Source organism: Dreissena polymorpha, chromosome 1 (genome assembly GCF_020536995.1).
Source record: "Dreissena polymorpha isolate Duluth1 chromosome 1, UMN_Dpol_1.0, whole genome shotgun sequence".
NCBI classification, from domain to species: domain Eukaryota; kingdom Metazoa; phylum Mollusca; class Bivalvia; order Myida; family Dreissenidae; genus Dreissena; species Dreissena polymorpha.
The window spans coordinates 94,345,186-94,361,398 of NC_068355.1; the positions used below are offsets into that span (position 1 = coordinate 94,345,186).

Consider the following 16,213-nt stretch of genomic DNA (forward strand, 5'->3'; position numbering starts at 1 on the left):
CCCACTGCAACTGCCTTTCTTTCTAAGTAGCAAATTGACACAAAAAGTTACCTTGGTGTGGCCATTTTTGACGACATTGGAAAAGTTTACTATTTTTGTGAGTGGAAGACAATTTAACCATACATTGTTATCTTATTACCAAATAAAGCAGTGTTGTTCAAGAGAAAAGTGTTGTGAGTTATTTTGATATTTAAGTCTTTAAAAATCATATTACCCCTTTGTGTAGTAGCCAGTTTTGACCATAGGGGCATGTTATTAACAAATTGTGTTTAAAAACACAACAATACGTAACATACCATACAATAAGCTTCTGTGCCTTGCAATTTCAGAGGAAGATTTTTATGCCCCCCTTCCAAGAAGAGGGGGTATATTGTTTTGCACATGTCGGTCCGTCCGTATGTCCGTCCACCAGATGGTTTCCGGATTATAACTCAAGAACGCTAATGCCTAGGATCATGAAACTTCATAGGTACATTGATCATGACTCGCAGATGACCTCTATTTACTTTCAGGTCACTAGGTCTAAGGTCAAGGTCACGGTGACTTGACATAGTAAAATGGTTTCCGGATGATAACTCAAGAAAGCTTACGCCTAGGATCATGAAACTTCATAGGTACATCGATCATGATTCGCAGATTACCCCTAATGATTTTCAAGTCACTAGGTCAAAGGTCAGGGTCACAGTGCCAAAAAACATATTCACACAATGGCTGCCACTACAATTGACAGCCCATATGGGGGGCATGCATGTTTTACAAACAGCCCTTGTTGTGAACATAAATCTTAATAAGCTTGTTACCTCCAGGCATTACCCATGTTTACTGCATGATGTAACATAATGTGTAAAGGACTTATATATGATATTAAATATCAAATATAAAACCTATGAACCTTTTAATATCAAAGCAGTTATTTGGGATATTGTTTATATTAAATACATGTCATAATTTGAACAAGAAACCCTCAGAGACGGGGGATGCTCCCCAAAGTTTTTTTTGTCACAATATTGCAGTATATATTCAGATAAAAGGAAACATCTTGAGGGCACAGTAGTTGGGGGGACAAGAATTTTTTAATAGAAAATTTATTTCAGAGGGCCATAACTCTGTGAAAAATCATCTGACCAGAACCCGCTGATAATAATGACAACTCTTGGTAGTGAAGCTTCCCATAAAGTTTTATTGAATTCCAGTCATTAGTTGCTGAGAAATAGCCCGGACAAAAAGTGCACGAACGGACACACACACGGAAGCGGGGACTATATGCTCCCCCCAAAATAAATTTTTTGGGTAGCATAAAAAGGGGAAACAACTTTTGTAATTGCAAAACTTTAAATACTACAGAAAAATGGCTACAACTTTGAATGTTGTAAGAGTATGAAATTTTTGGAGAATGCCTGATGGAACAAAGGCTACAAATTTAAATGTTATATATAAAAGGTTTTGCCAAACGCCTGCACACAAATTACTGCCAGACAGGTGTCCATGGTGATACCAGTATTCCGCCTTTCAACATTACATGTATACCCCCTTATATTTCATAGTTTATTCTAGTAAATTGCTTTAATGAAACGTTTTTTCCCAAAAGGATGCACAGCATTGCCAGTATCACACCCCTGCGTTAATGAATTCATGAGTTTCTGAAGCAGATGCAAGAAGTAGCTAACTTAAAAGAATGTCATACTAAGTAAAATATGCCACACTTCCTGGCAGCAGTGTATGCAACAGCGTAGAACCGTTCAAGCAACTTAGAGGTCAATAACCCACAGACCACGTTGTCAATAAAAAGTAATAGTATTCCTGTCTAAACAATGGTTGTTTGTAAAACATGCATGCCCCCCATATGGACTGTCCGTTGTAGTGGCAGCCATTGTGTGAATACGATTTTTGTCACTGTGACCTTGACCTTTGACCTAGTGACCTGAAAATCAATAGGGGTCATCTGCGGGTCACGATCAATGTACCTATGAAGTGTCATGATCCTAGGCAAAAGCGTTCTTGAGTTATCATCCGAAAATCATTTTACTATTTCGGGTCACCATGACCTTGACCTTTGACCTTGTGACCTCAAAATCAATAGGGGTCATCTGCAAGTCATGATCAATCTACCTATGAAGTTTCATGATCCTAGGCGTATGCGTTCTTGAGTTATCATCCGAAAACCATTTTACTATTTTGGGTCACTGTGACCTTGACCTTTGTCCTAGTGACCTCAAAATCAATAGGGGTCATCTTCAAGTCATGATCAATCTACCCATGAAGTTTCATGATCCTAGGCGTATGCGTTCTTGAGTTATCATCCGGAAACCATTTTACTATTTCGGGTCACCGTGACCTTGACCTTTGATCTAGTGACCTCAAAATCAATAGGGGTCATCGGCAAGTCATGATCAATCTACCCATGAAGTTTCATGATCCTAGGCATAAGCGTTCTTGAGTTATCATTCAAAAACCATTTTACTATTATAGGTCACCGTGACCTTGACCTTTGACCTAGTGACCTCAAAATCAATAGGGGTCATCTGCGAGTCATGATCAATGTACCTATGAAGTTTCATGATCCTAGGCCCAAGCGTTCTTGAGTTATCGTCTGACAACCACCTGGTGGACGGACCAACAGACAGACTGAGCGACAGACCGACATGAGCAAAGCAATATACCCCCTCTTCTTCGAAGGGGGGCATAAAAATTATACAGTGGAGATTATAGGCAACAAACAGGCTTCTGAATAGAATTTGAGATAATGTACCTCATGAATCTCATATACTCGTTAAAATATATTAATCAGATTTAACACTAATTATTCAGCAGAATTGAACACATTTCTTAATGAAGTTTTACAGAATGGTTGCAAATATACAATATCATACAACAACAACAAACATGTGATACGTGAATTCTGTGAGCACTTAATGGTTGATAATTCAAAGCACGTTTTATTATGTTAGTACCTGGTAACCAAACTTATGCACGTTTAAAATTGCATTAAAATGTATGTTATATATCTATATAACCCATTTGCCCCAGTATGTATTTATAATTCCCCACAACAACAGGTGAAACATGCGCAGTCAAAACATCCTGACCTCCATTGTTAAAATGTGAATCTGCACTTCAATATTTAACAGGGATGAGATTCAGAACACTGCAATAAACACATTTATGAATTACATTTTATTAACCGGTAATTCAGAAACTTTCAATAATTAAATTACAGCTTGCATACAATAGCCACAAATTTCTGGTAGCATATCACAAAATCTCCAAAGGCTTACTAATTAAATTTTGTAGACTGCACTGTTAGGTTAAAAAACACTGAATAGAAAACTAAAAATACATTAACAGAAACATTCACAGCTAATGCATATCAAGACTGTCTCCATAGGAAGACAAGAGCTGTCTCCATAGGAAGACATATGCCCCAAAAACGCTTTTTTTGAAACCTAAATGCAGATTTTGAAACCTAAACACGGACCCTAAGTTCAAGGTCAAGGTCACAGGGGTCAAAATTTGTGTGCGTATGGAAAGGCCTTGTCCATATGCACATGCATACCAAATATGAAGGTTACATCTGAAGCGACATAGAAGTTATGAGCATTTTTCTAAACCTAAACCCAAAAGTGTGACAGACAGACAGATGGACAGACAGACAAAAATGCGATCACTATATGCCCACCTTTGGGGAATAATAATTTAGCATTAAACAGAGAACAATAAAGTTGCAGTATGATTTTTTGTTAAATTATATATTTTTCTGTAAAACTCTTCGAACAGAAGACTTTTTGAGGATCACTATTTATAAACAAACAAAATGAAGAAGACAATTCAAGACAACTAAACTGTTTCACTTTCCAGAATCATTAACACTCTTCCAGCAACATCAAATACTTTAACTACATTTCCTTCCACACGAAATACCTACAAAGAACAAGATCCAGCCTCACTCACTGATATGTTTGGTATATGTGTCACAAAAAGGGCATCACATTGATACTATCACAAGTATTATAACTAACCTACACTCTAGCCACACAACTGACTATATATGGTAGGACGGTAACTGCCACACTATAGTGCTTTTATGCCAGGACAGTAAAACTGGCAAAGGCTCTGAGAAAACTGTCCACACAATATTCTGAGTCACACAATGCCAAAACATGGCTAATAAAAGACAGCATGGCCATTTTTAACTTCATGGGTTCTTGCCACCAGGATCTAAGGAATCTGGAAAGAAGACACAGACCATTGTGGATCAAGAACTTTATGTGCACATGTTCAACAGCTACTATTTTTTTTTAATCAATAGTTTGGTACTTGTACAGCTTTATACCAACGTTTAAATAGAGAAGCATCAAAACATGTTGACATAACTTTGTTGGCACTAGACCATTGCATCATGTAAAAAACATGAATTCATCTGTTGGAAAATGAAAACAATTGTTACACAGGCCTTGCAGGATTACTGGATTGTCGTATACTTGCAACAAACTAACCATGAGGAGACTGGTTATCTGCTTGACTTTCTTTCAAGTTAGACCGTCTGAGTTTGATTTCCTCCTCGGACATGAGCCGTAGGTCCTTCCTGGATATTTTTACTGGGGTAATATTTGTTGAGACATGGTGTCCAGGCTTCCCAGAGCTGGGTCTGGTCCCATCCTCTCTTAGACGGTCTATACGCACACCATCACCCTGCAGTCTGTCAGCAGAGGACCTGTGCTCACGAGATCTACAAAACATAATTAAATGCAGTTCAATCAAATGTGCACTACGGACAAGTACCTAGCTGTTTTGTTCAGTCTAGGTATATTGTATTGTTCAAACAAATTGAATTTTGATCTTGACTTGAGCACCAAGTTGCTTTAGACAGATGACGTCAGCTTAAAATTGACAATTAATTGTAAGATCGTGCCACTCTAGAATTGCGTTCAACACATTGTTTATACTTTATGATACACTATGGGATGGCGCCTACCAGTAATTTTCTGTTAAACTACATGTACCTACAAATTAAGTTGCCTGATTGACGCACTGATTTTTATAAAATAACTGACAAAAAAAGTTAGTTATGTCAGTAAAACTACCAGTTTTTTCAATGCATGTTTTATGTTAGAATAAAAGTACTTCTTTAAATGTATGGATGCGATACAGTATATACATGTATAACTATGTTTTATTATATCATATTTTGTCCATATAATAATGTTTAAGTATCATATGTGATTATATCATATATTATTATATCACTAACCCCACATAACACTTGCTTCACTGATATCATTCCCCCATGACAAATATTTTTGTTCACACATGGGAGATTTACAACATTAATTACTTCAAGGTTGTTTACTGCCAACACTTGCTACTTTGTCAGCTTTAACAAGGTAACTTGTTCTATACCTCAGGACATTTTCAATATAAAAACACACACCTTTTTTCAGGTGTCTGATTATTTACCTTTTCCGTCCTAAGGTACTCCCCCAGTACAATATATGTGACAATAAGTAGGAGTTTAATATGCAAAAGTAACATATTTCTAAAACATGTTACTAGTATAGCTAATTTATATTTGATTAACATAAAAATAGCATCATCATAGCAAAGTGACATTATTTTGACAAGAAATGAAAATTACAATTATTTTTTTTTTTACTTAAAATGAAAATTACAATGAAGCTTTACATGATTGAGATTACATGTGCCCATCTATTGTACCCAGTTTTTGCTGCCTAAATCAGATGCCTACCTGGCAGAATGTGCGTCTCGTACAGCTGGGTTGGTCTGGCTTTCCCCAACATCACCCGCATTGCTCTGCATGGAAGCTCGCAGATCCATTTCTAGAATTTTTTAAAACCAACAGTTTACCATAAAGAGTTTTTGGTAAAGGCCACAGATCTAGCATCTTTTCACAAACAGTGTTCTACATTTTAGACCTGGTAACTGCTGGTCCTCCAGTGATGACATTTTTATTATGCACTTGAAATAATCATCTACACTGTTGCTAGAGAGGCAAAAACGTAAAAGGAAACAGAACAAGAGGTTTGTCAGAAACACAATTCCCCCTATTGCGCCACTTTGAAGCCATATATTTGACCTTGAAGGATGACCTTGACCTTTCACCACTCAAAATGTGCAGCTCCATGAGATACACATGCATGCCAAATATCAAGTTGCTATCTTCAATATTGCAAAAGTTATGGGCAATGTTAAAGATTTCGGACGAACAGACTGACTGACGGACAGACAGAGTGACGGACTAAAGGACAGTGCAACTGCTATATGCCACCCTACCGGGGTCATAAAATGTCGCCTTGAGACTAGAGTGTAACCTTTACCTTGTTTGCTACTTACCTTGCGCTGGTATGGTCCCACTTGAGACATATTCCCTTAGCCTCTTCTTCAGTTCTCGACTTGTTTTCTTGTAATAGTATAAATCTTTTTTTAACTGCGACACTCTGAAAGAAAATTAGTTCCATAACTCTTAGACATTATAAAATTTCATGGTCATATCATGCATACTTTTTGAGTTCTTACAATATTTAGATATTTTCCATTTTCAGTAAGATATGAGCTCACGATATAAACAAAAGGTTGTGCAAACGTCTCATCTTGCCTTTCATTACAATACAGAATGTTATTATATCTTCAGTACTTTGCAGGATCGAAATTTTTAACAAACCAACACAAAGACAGATATGATGGACAAATGTACCATCTGGTTACAGTAAAATCAGTAGGGGACCAATTACCAGACTTACAAAGATTTAATTTCTTTCAGAAGATTAACCCCAGACTAACAGAAATAAGAATGTGTTTTTAAGGATCATGATCTGAGCGGAAAACAAGATGTGTTTGTGAAACACAATGTCCCCCTATATGATGTTTGACCTTGTAGGATGACCTTGACCTTGACCCCATCACCACTCAAAATGTGCAGCTCTATGAGATACACACGCATTTCAAATATAAAATTGCTAGCTTCAATATTGCAGAAGTGACATTACATGAGCAATTTTGACCCATATATTTGACCTTGAAGGATGACCTTGACCTTGACCTTTTACCACTAAAAATGTGCAGCTCCATGAGATACACATGCATGCCAAATATCAAGTTGCTATCTTCAATATTGCAAAAGTATTCATAAAATTAGCGATTTGGGCCACATATATTTGACCTCTGACCTTGAAGGATGACCTTGACCTTTCACCACTAAAAATGTGCAGCTCCATGAGATACACATGCATGCCAAATATCAAGTTGCTATCTTCAATATTGCAAAAGTACTCATAAAATGAGCGATTTTGGCCACATATATTTGACATCTGACCTTGAAGGATGACCTTGACCTTTCACCACTCAAATTGTGCTGCTTCATGAGATGCACATGCATCCCAAATATCAAGTTGCTATCTTGAATATTAAAAATACTGCAAAAGTGTACATTAAATGAGTGGTTTTGACCCATATGTTTGACCTTTGACCTTGAAGGATGACCTTGACCTTTTTCACCACTCAAAATGTGCAGCTCCATGAGATACATATGCATACCAAATATCAAGTTCCTATCTTCAATATTGCAAAAGTTATTGCAAATGTTAAAGTTGGCGCAAACCAACCAACAGACCAACAGACAGGGCAAAAACAATATGTCCCCCCCCCTACTATAGTGGGGGATATAAAACAACGAAGTGTATTATGCAATATTATGGTTCTCACTTGTGTTCCAATGCAGGATCAAACCCATTAAGAAGAGCTGCACCATTACTGTTGTTATGGTTACCATTCTCCATGAGTTGGTGCATGAGCACCTGAATCTTCTGCTCGTATTCTTTCTGCTGAGACATCAGGCGTCGATCAATCTCCATGGCTGACCTCTGCAAGGACCCTTCAAGGTCACGAATAATTCGTTCTTGTTCATCGATTTTCACCTACAATTTACAACACTGGAATAATTTATACAAACTAGATAATCTAATTTCAGTTTATTTTATTCCTTTACTACATACACTGGTAAAATATTTAAGTTCAAATAACAAACTGAATCAACATTCAACTTATAGCTACATTTATATATCCACCATGCAATTTTACTCGTTTCATGTATTGTAATTGTAACAAACATTTTTCTTGGAGATATGTTAAAGTATTTGTAACAAATAGATAATTTAGCAATTTGAGTGTGATTTCATAAACATGAAAAGCTGTCCATTAATGAACAACAAAATTGTAAGTCTTTGAATAAACAACTAAATTTAAAATTCAAATCAGATACGTATTTTTTGATAAACGAATAGTAACGAACTCGATGTGCACAATTAAGCTTTAAAGGGGCCTTTTCACTGATTTTGGCATGTATTGAAGTTTGTAATTAAATGCGTTTTATTGATAAATGTTAACATTGGATCTAAAAATCTCCAGTAAAAAAAAAACAATAATACAATTAAAGAACGAAAAAAAAGTAACCCTCAACAGAGTTCGAACCACTGACCCCTGGAGCCATAGAGCAAAAGTCTACCGCTCTATCCACTAGACCATCCGCTCATATACCATGTTAGATGTATTTTTAACTTTATATAAGCAATCCCCGTATTATCAAAAAATACAACAACAGAAGTCTCCAAATTATTTAATCGTTTCCCGTTGCAACGCTTTATAATTTCAGGTTTTAAAATCGTCAAAGGATGCACAAAGTGGATATTTTAGAGCATGGTAAATGTTCAGTATTACTGTTTCCTCACAAATATCATAACTTCAAGGAAAATTTGTGAATCTGAAACAATTTTTTTCAGTCCTTCTATAGTAGATTTTTGACTGGGTGGCAACCTGGGAGGGTGCAGGAGGAGTGTCCCCTTTCTAATGTCTTTTTAATTGTGCACTTTTCCAAAGAAAATGATTATGCTTAAAACACTTATTTTGTGATACATATTTAACGAATATGAAAAGTAAAACAGAACCTTTTTGAAGTCTAAAGCTTTAATCATTGTGTGAAATTCAGGGAAAGTGTACTGTGGGCCCTATCATGCGAGAGAAATTTGAAGTAGGCCCATTAATAACAAAAAAAATGCGTACTGAACATCCAGCCTGAGTATGGGCCTGCTCTGACTGCAAACCAACAACACTACATGGCCCCTTGCAGTGTCTTACCTCCATCTCTAACTGCAAACCAACAACACTACATGGCCCCTTGCAGTGTCCTACCTCCATCTCTAATTGCAAACCAACAACACTACATGGCCCCTTGCAGTGTCCTACCTCCATCTCTAACTGCAAACCAACAACACTACATGGCCCCTTGCAGTGTCTTACCTCCATCTCTAACTGCAAACCAACAACACTACATGGCCCCTTGCAGTGTCTTACCTCCATCTCTAACTGCAAACCAACAACACTACATGGCCCCTTGCAGTGTCCTACCTCCATCTCTAACTGCAAACCAACAACACTACATGGCCCCTTGCAGTGTCTTACCTCCATCTCTAACTGCAAACCAACAACACTACATGGCCCCTTGCAGTGTCCTACCTCCATCTCTAACTGCAAACCAACAACACTACATGGCCCCTTGCAGTGTCCTACCTCCATCTTTAACTGCAAACCAACAACACTACATGGCCCCTTGCAGTGTCTTACCTCCATCTCTAACTGCAAACCAACAACACTACATGGCCCCTTGCAGTGTCCTACCTCCATCTCTAACTGCAAACCAACAACACTACATGGCCCCTTGCAGTGTCCTACCTCCATCTCTAACTGCAAACCAACAACACTACATGGCCCCTTGCAGTGTCTTACCTCCATCTCTAACTGCAAACCAACAACACTACATGGCCCCTTGCAGTGTCCTACCTCCATCTCTAACTGCAAACCAACAACACTACATGACCCCTTGCAGTGTCTTACCTCCATCTCTAACTGCAAACCAACAACACTACATGGCCCCTTGCAGTGTCTTACCTCCATCTCTAACTGCAAACCAACAACACTACATGGCCCCTTGCAGTGTCCTACCTCCATCTCTAACTGCAAACCAACAACACTACATGGCCCCTTGCAGTGTCTTACCTCCATCTCTAACTGCAAACCAACAACACTACATGGCCCCTTGCAGTGTCTTACCTCCATCTCTAACTGCAAACCAACAACACTACATGGCCCCTTGCAGTGTCTTACCTCCATCTCTAACTGCAAACCAACAACACTACATGGCCCCTTGCAGTGTCCTACCTCCATCTCTAACTGCAAACCAACAACACTACATGACCCCTTGCAGTGTCTTACCTCCATCTCTAACTGCAAACCAACAACACTACATGGCCCCTTGCAGTGTCTTACCTCCATCATCAGAAAATTGTTTCAATGCAAAATCTCTTCAAAATATCTGTCAATTAAACCTGGAACTAAAAGCTAAACCAAATCCTAATAACCTAAGCACCTGGGTGTAAAAACTCAAAAATCTTGGAAATTAAAATCCCTTAAAGATTACAGAATACAAATGTAACTGTTCAATATCACAAATATTGGGTATTTATTTACACTTAAAAACGACCTCAATGAAGTTTTTGTACAATGTCATCAAAAGAACATTTGTTTGCAATAATTTCCAAATCTAACACTGGTTGATGACAGATGACCTTACAATTAAAAATATTGAAAAAAATAGCCATTAAAAATACCTGCTTGCGCCTGGGTGGCATTTTTTAAAAGATTTTTTCTAATTTGAAGATATCTGGTAGAGGGTCATATATTTAACATTGTGTGAAATTATTTTGATATCAATACAATCATTTCTGACAAGATTTGTGAGCTCCCCATTTGTTTAAGCTTTTAGTTGCATGAAAACCACAGTTTTTAAAGCATCTGAAAGTTTTTGTTAAAAGAACATTTTAGGAACATTTCTACTAAGTTTGGTTAAACTCATACCTATATATTTATCTGATTGGATGGTAATGGCAGAGGACGACAACAAACAACAGTGACAGACGATTGCATTACAAAACTTGAAGAACAAATTATGATTGTGCACTATCCGCTTTCATCTACATGTCTACTGTACCTGTGCCAGGGCCATGGAGTGTCGCACCTCTAGCTGTCTGGTGCGTATGTTGTCAGACCGGTACTCTATAGCAGCATCCAGGGCCTCTATACCTTCATCTAACTCTAGAACTCTGTACATGCGCAAGAATGGCTCAGTTAGGAAATAATGTAATTCATGTTTTTAAGTTTTGTTTCCTTGTCACACAAAACCTCAAAAGCATCCAGCATTTGAAACTTATTTAAATATTACAAAAATATTTTACTCATTAAATATTAAAATTAAACCTTTATTGTCAATTTGTTTGTAGATGTATTAATCAGGATTTTTTTTAATCTGAAGATTTTCTCATGAATAAGTTGACCTGATACAATTTTAAATCTTATTTACTTATCAAGCATAAAAATAGCAAGATCCATGCACACATGTACATGTACTAATATATTACTGATATAGCGTACGAATACACCATGTCAGTAGAAGACAACAGACCTCCTCTCCTCTGAAGCAGACAGCAGACTTCCACCATGCAGCTTGTCATCCAGCATGGAGCGTTGCTTGTTGAGCTTGTCTCGGGTCTGCCTCAACTTCTCGATGTCTTCTTTCACCGTGTCTGCCATATGACTGTCCTGATTGGTCGCCAACTCACGTGATTTCTCCTCCAACTTTCGCTCCACCATGTCTATCTTTGTGGACACTGACAGCAAACTCTGTTCAACATTCAGTTTTGTCATCAGTTAACATTATAGACATGGCTGCCATGTTTTCTCATAGACCAAAACCATTTTAAAAATCAACTAAGATATCATTAGTATAAATTTTCTATCCAAGTTTTATTATGATTGGACAATAATTTGACTTTCAGAGTGTTAACAAGGTTATACTATAGCCATTTAAGGAAAAATGCCCTGGACCCTGGTGGCCATGTTTTTCAACAGACCAGAACCATTTTGAACTCACCAAAAATATCATTACAACGAATGTTTTTACCAAGTTTCATGCAGATTGAAAAATAAAAGTTGCTTCAACAAGTGGGACAAACAGTCTAACAAAGTGGCCCCTAGTATTTTAACAAGGCAAATGTTGACGACAGACCATGCATGACGGACAAGAAGCCATTACAAACTTCCCCTTACGGCCATGTTTTTCAACAGACTGGAACCATTTCCATCTCATCCAAGATATCATTAAAACAAGTTTTTTTTTTATTTTTCATTAAGATTAGACTGATGTGGCCTCTAGAGTATTAACAAGGTTTTACTATAGCCATTTCAAGAAAAATGCCCTGCCCCCAGGCGGTCATGTTTTTCAACCAACCAGAACCATTTTTTAACTCATCCAAGATATCATTGGGACAAATATTCTTATCAGGTTTTATGAAGATTGGACAATAAATGTGGCATCTAGTTAACAAGAAAAATGTTGACAATGCACGAAGGGCAACTTACAAAACAGACACAGGATAAAAATTCTTCCCAAAAAGCCAACAATCATTAAAGCCACAAAACTTTACTCTAAATTAATCTACACCTTGAGGTCATTAATATGTTGAAATATGAGCAAGATCTACCCAGAAATTTAATAGGAGTTCAAAGCACAATCTTGGGATGTATGGTAAATTACAGGCATGTATAACTCTAATGGTTCTACATTCCATCGGGTCTTAAATAGTGCAACAAAATATTACAATTAGCACATTTTAAGCATTTTGAGAAAAATGCATATTTTTTTTGCCAAATAAATTAATTTACATTCAAGTTCTGTGATTTCGACTAAGCTACATATTTGATTAAATAACTTTCCCCAGTTATAGTTTAAGCAGTAAAACACAGTGGTGAACAAATTAGTCTTGCATTGCATTTTTCTCGTTTCAAGCAAAATAAAACATAGACAAGAAATAAATAAATAAAATCATTAAGATCAGTGCTGTCATATTTCACAACACAAATTTTGATTTGAAATATTCACATTCCAAACATACAAATATAGTTAGCCTCTACAATAATAAAAGGACATGCTTAATTCTAGCTAAGGGAGCCTGGTTACCAGCTGTCACTATCTAGCACTTAGAGAGGTGGGTACAACGAAATCAAGATATAATAGGAAAAAGGGTAACAATTTCTCTTCACAGAGGACACTTTTACAATTGTCATACTGCCTTAATGCGCAAAATTAAACTGTACTTTTCTTCTAAAAAGATTTCTTAACATTTATTTTTACAACAAAGAAAAAACACAAGAACACATGTTTCAATAGAAATCAGTGCTAAAATAACATGAAAGTGAAATCATGCCCCCACAGTCTGAAGACAGTAGATGTCTGCTACAGATATGGATTCAACATTCTAATACTTTTTTTTTATAAAATAAGGAAATATAGTATACAATTAGTTATGTAGTACAACCAAAGATGTAAAACAAATCTACAGTTATCACCAATTTCAACTTGTAAATGTAATTGAAAGTTAATTTTAATTAAAAAAAAAAACTAAACTATTTTTATTGAAATGTACGTGTTTTCCTTTTAAGCTAGTTAATCTAAATTTATTATACCAGCATTGTAATGAAATATAGAAAAAAGGGTCCAAGTGTGGTGAACAAGAAAGACAGAAAACAGTATTCCCTTTAAAGTGTTATAGCGCAAGACAAAGTCTGTTCCTCTCACAATATTTACAATAGCAAACACACCAATGTCAAAATATATACTGAACAATTTCCTAGTTGAAGTTTTTTTTTTATATCTGTATATTGTAGTTATCTAAAGATGTTTTCGCTAAACAAAAAGTGCTAGAGTTTAGTAAAAACTTTCAATTTTAAAACAAAATTTACAGGATCATAAAATAATTTACACTTTTCGTCATATTTCACCAGCAGACTTTTAAAGTTTAAGCAAACATTTTTTACAATAATATGTATAACAAGTTCCACAGATATTAAGTTGTTGTATTTTCCTGAAAATATTCCTGACACTTGTATCATGCTAATGTAAATACATAATTTTCACAGACAGAAAAATCTCACCTCATCAAATGGTGTCACAGGCTATTGACAACAAGAAATAACCCATGGCAATATTTCTATTTACACAAACACAGCACACACACAAAATCATAACACAGAGTCAGCAAACAGTTTCAGCACTGCATTTACCAAACAAAACGGGAAAAGTATATTGTTTTCCAAATAATTATGCAAGGTTCTGTCTGGATAATAACTTGTATTCTAAGAATGATATAAACATATGTCTAAAGATGTTACCAGGAAACATATGTTTAAAGATGTTACCAGGAAACATATTGCAATGAGTAAAATACATTTAATGAATGCAATTCATTAGCTTACTAAATAGAATGTCAGATAACTTTTCCTTTAACAAAAGACCTTTTGGCAGACACAAAACATACATAACACCTGAAATAGCAAGCACTCATATAAGCAATCAATAATGTGTTTAATGAAAATAGCTCTCTTCTTTGCACTCAATTTAATTGACAGTGCTCACACTGGCCTTCAGAAAATAATAGCCATACTTTTGTCCTTAAAAAAATAATAGATTTAAATAAATTAAAACAGACGCAGACTTTTCCGCAAAACGGTACTGAAGGCAATTATTGATGAACATGTACATACATGTAGTTACATGCATGGTTTCAGTATAATGTATTGATGGCATGCTTATTTAATCAATTTATAAATTAGTGACGGAGTATTAACAATGTACAATTTAACAATATTATAACTTTATTATGACAAAAACTCACAAACACTTCTGTCCCATGATAACAGGAGATTAAGGACTAATTCACAATTTAAAGAATACCCTGTAAATACACAATATATTTTCATTAACTAAAATATATCAATGGTATTCAAACTGTTCAAGTTATAAATAAAGATTTAGGATTTGTATTGCTTGTCCAAATATTACAATTATACTGGCAGGATTAGAAAGAAATGCCAAAACATGTGCATTTAAGTATGTGTCATAGTGGTGCATAAATAACACATATAAGGAAAGTGCAGACAGTATTTGTCCTAAAGTATAAGCTATAAAGTAAATTGGCAGTATGAGCATAATTTTTAAAACCTCCTGACCAAAAAATGAGAGCCAGTGCACATATAGATTGGTTTTACAAAGTTTCCCAAACAAAATGTCAATAACCAATGCATGCATGCAAACACCTCCTGAACTGTGCATGTGTTCTGCATGTTTATAGCTGGCAACCATGAACCTTCCAACACCTCAACATATACCTAGCCACCAACCAACCTGGGTAAACTGGGTGTCTACAGTACGGGCAGTGACAGCAGAATCCTTAGGTGGAGTTCAAGTAAGCAATATAACATAACGTTTTAATGTCAATGCATCTGAGGTTTGACAAAAAGAACATATACAAGCTTTAAAATCAAATATCAAGACAAGTAACAACTAGAAATTTGTCACACATACTAATTCCCCCACAAGACATGTTTGGAAACACAAAAATGCACCATTTTTAATATTCTACAGTGGGCAAAGAAACTCAAGGCCATTATTCAGCCTTTACTGGTTGCTGTGAAATTCCTTTTTTTACAATCGTCATTTAAGGGTCATTAAGCTGTAAATGTTAAAGCGAAACATGCCAAGCACTTTGATGAATGACAAACACAACATTTGGAACAACATAGTGGGATATCAGACAAAGGGCCATAATTTTGCCAAAATTTGTTGCAGCAAAAATTCCTTCCGTTACAATCATCATTCATCTATTTTTAGTAACGGAAAACCCCTCTTGTGACGTCACACAAAAACCTATTAAACTTGGTAAATAAATAGCAAATAACAGTTGATCTGATATCAGTTTTAATCATAGGTCAGTGTATAGTTTTGTCTATTTTCCTGCCGAAATTTAGCCCCTGAACAAAAAAATTATCCTTGCATAAAAAAATCCGCTTTAATAGAATTGTTCAATTCTATTTGATTTAAGTAAAACAAGTATTTAATGCCTTCAGAACATTTTACAATTATTATCTTCATTTATTTACAACATTTATTTAAATTCCTGTTTTAATTTTGTTTTAAGAGCCGGTTCCTACAGTACTCCATGTAATCATAAATCAATACCCAGCTGCACAACATGCTCTCTGTTCAGCTGGGCCCAGACACACAGGGACATGGGCATTGCAGGAGTGATGGGCTCTT

General features: G+C 36.0%; 2 protein-coding genes across 3 annotated transcripts in view; one reads left to right on the forward strand and one right to left on the reverse strand.

Annotated features, from left to right (window-relative positions):
• Window positions 1–11,766, reverse strand: part of LOC127837623 (uncharacterized) — a 163,711-nt gene extending 151,945 nt beyond the window's left edge. The window contains exons 1-14 of the mRNA XM_052364888.1: window positions 11,525–11,766; window positions 11,054–11,165; window positions 10,171–10,290; window positions 10,063–10,128; window positions 9,901–10,020; window positions 9,793–9,858; window positions 9,631–9,750; window positions 9,469–9,588; window positions 9,307–9,426; window positions 9,145–9,264; window positions 7,717–7,928; window positions 6,349–6,452; window positions 5,744–5,834; window positions 4,494–4,726 (exon numbers count right to left, since the gene is read on the reverse strand). Of these exons, the coding sequence (XP_052220848.1) occupies window positions 4,494–4,726; window positions 5,744–5,834; window positions 6,349–6,452; window positions 7,717–7,928; window positions 9,145–9,264; window positions 9,307–9,426; window positions 9,469–9,588; window positions 9,631–9,750; window positions 9,793–9,858; window positions 9,901–10,020; window positions 10,063–10,128; window positions 10,171–10,290; window positions 11,054–11,165; window positions 11,525–11,766 (1,846 nt within the window). The remainder of the gene's footprint in view (window positions 1–4,493; window positions 4,727–5,743; window positions 5,835–6,348; window positions 6,453–7,716; window positions 7,929–9,144; window positions 9,265–9,306; window positions 9,427–9,468; window positions 9,589–9,630; window positions 9,751–9,792; window positions 9,859–9,900; window positions 10,021–10,062; window positions 10,129–10,170; window positions 10,291–11,053; window positions 11,166–11,524) is intronic.
• Window positions 1–16,213, forward strand: part of LOC127841132 (uncharacterized) — a 322,925-nt gene that overhangs the window by 64,050 nt on the left and 242,662 nt on the right. The window lies entirely within an intron of this gene.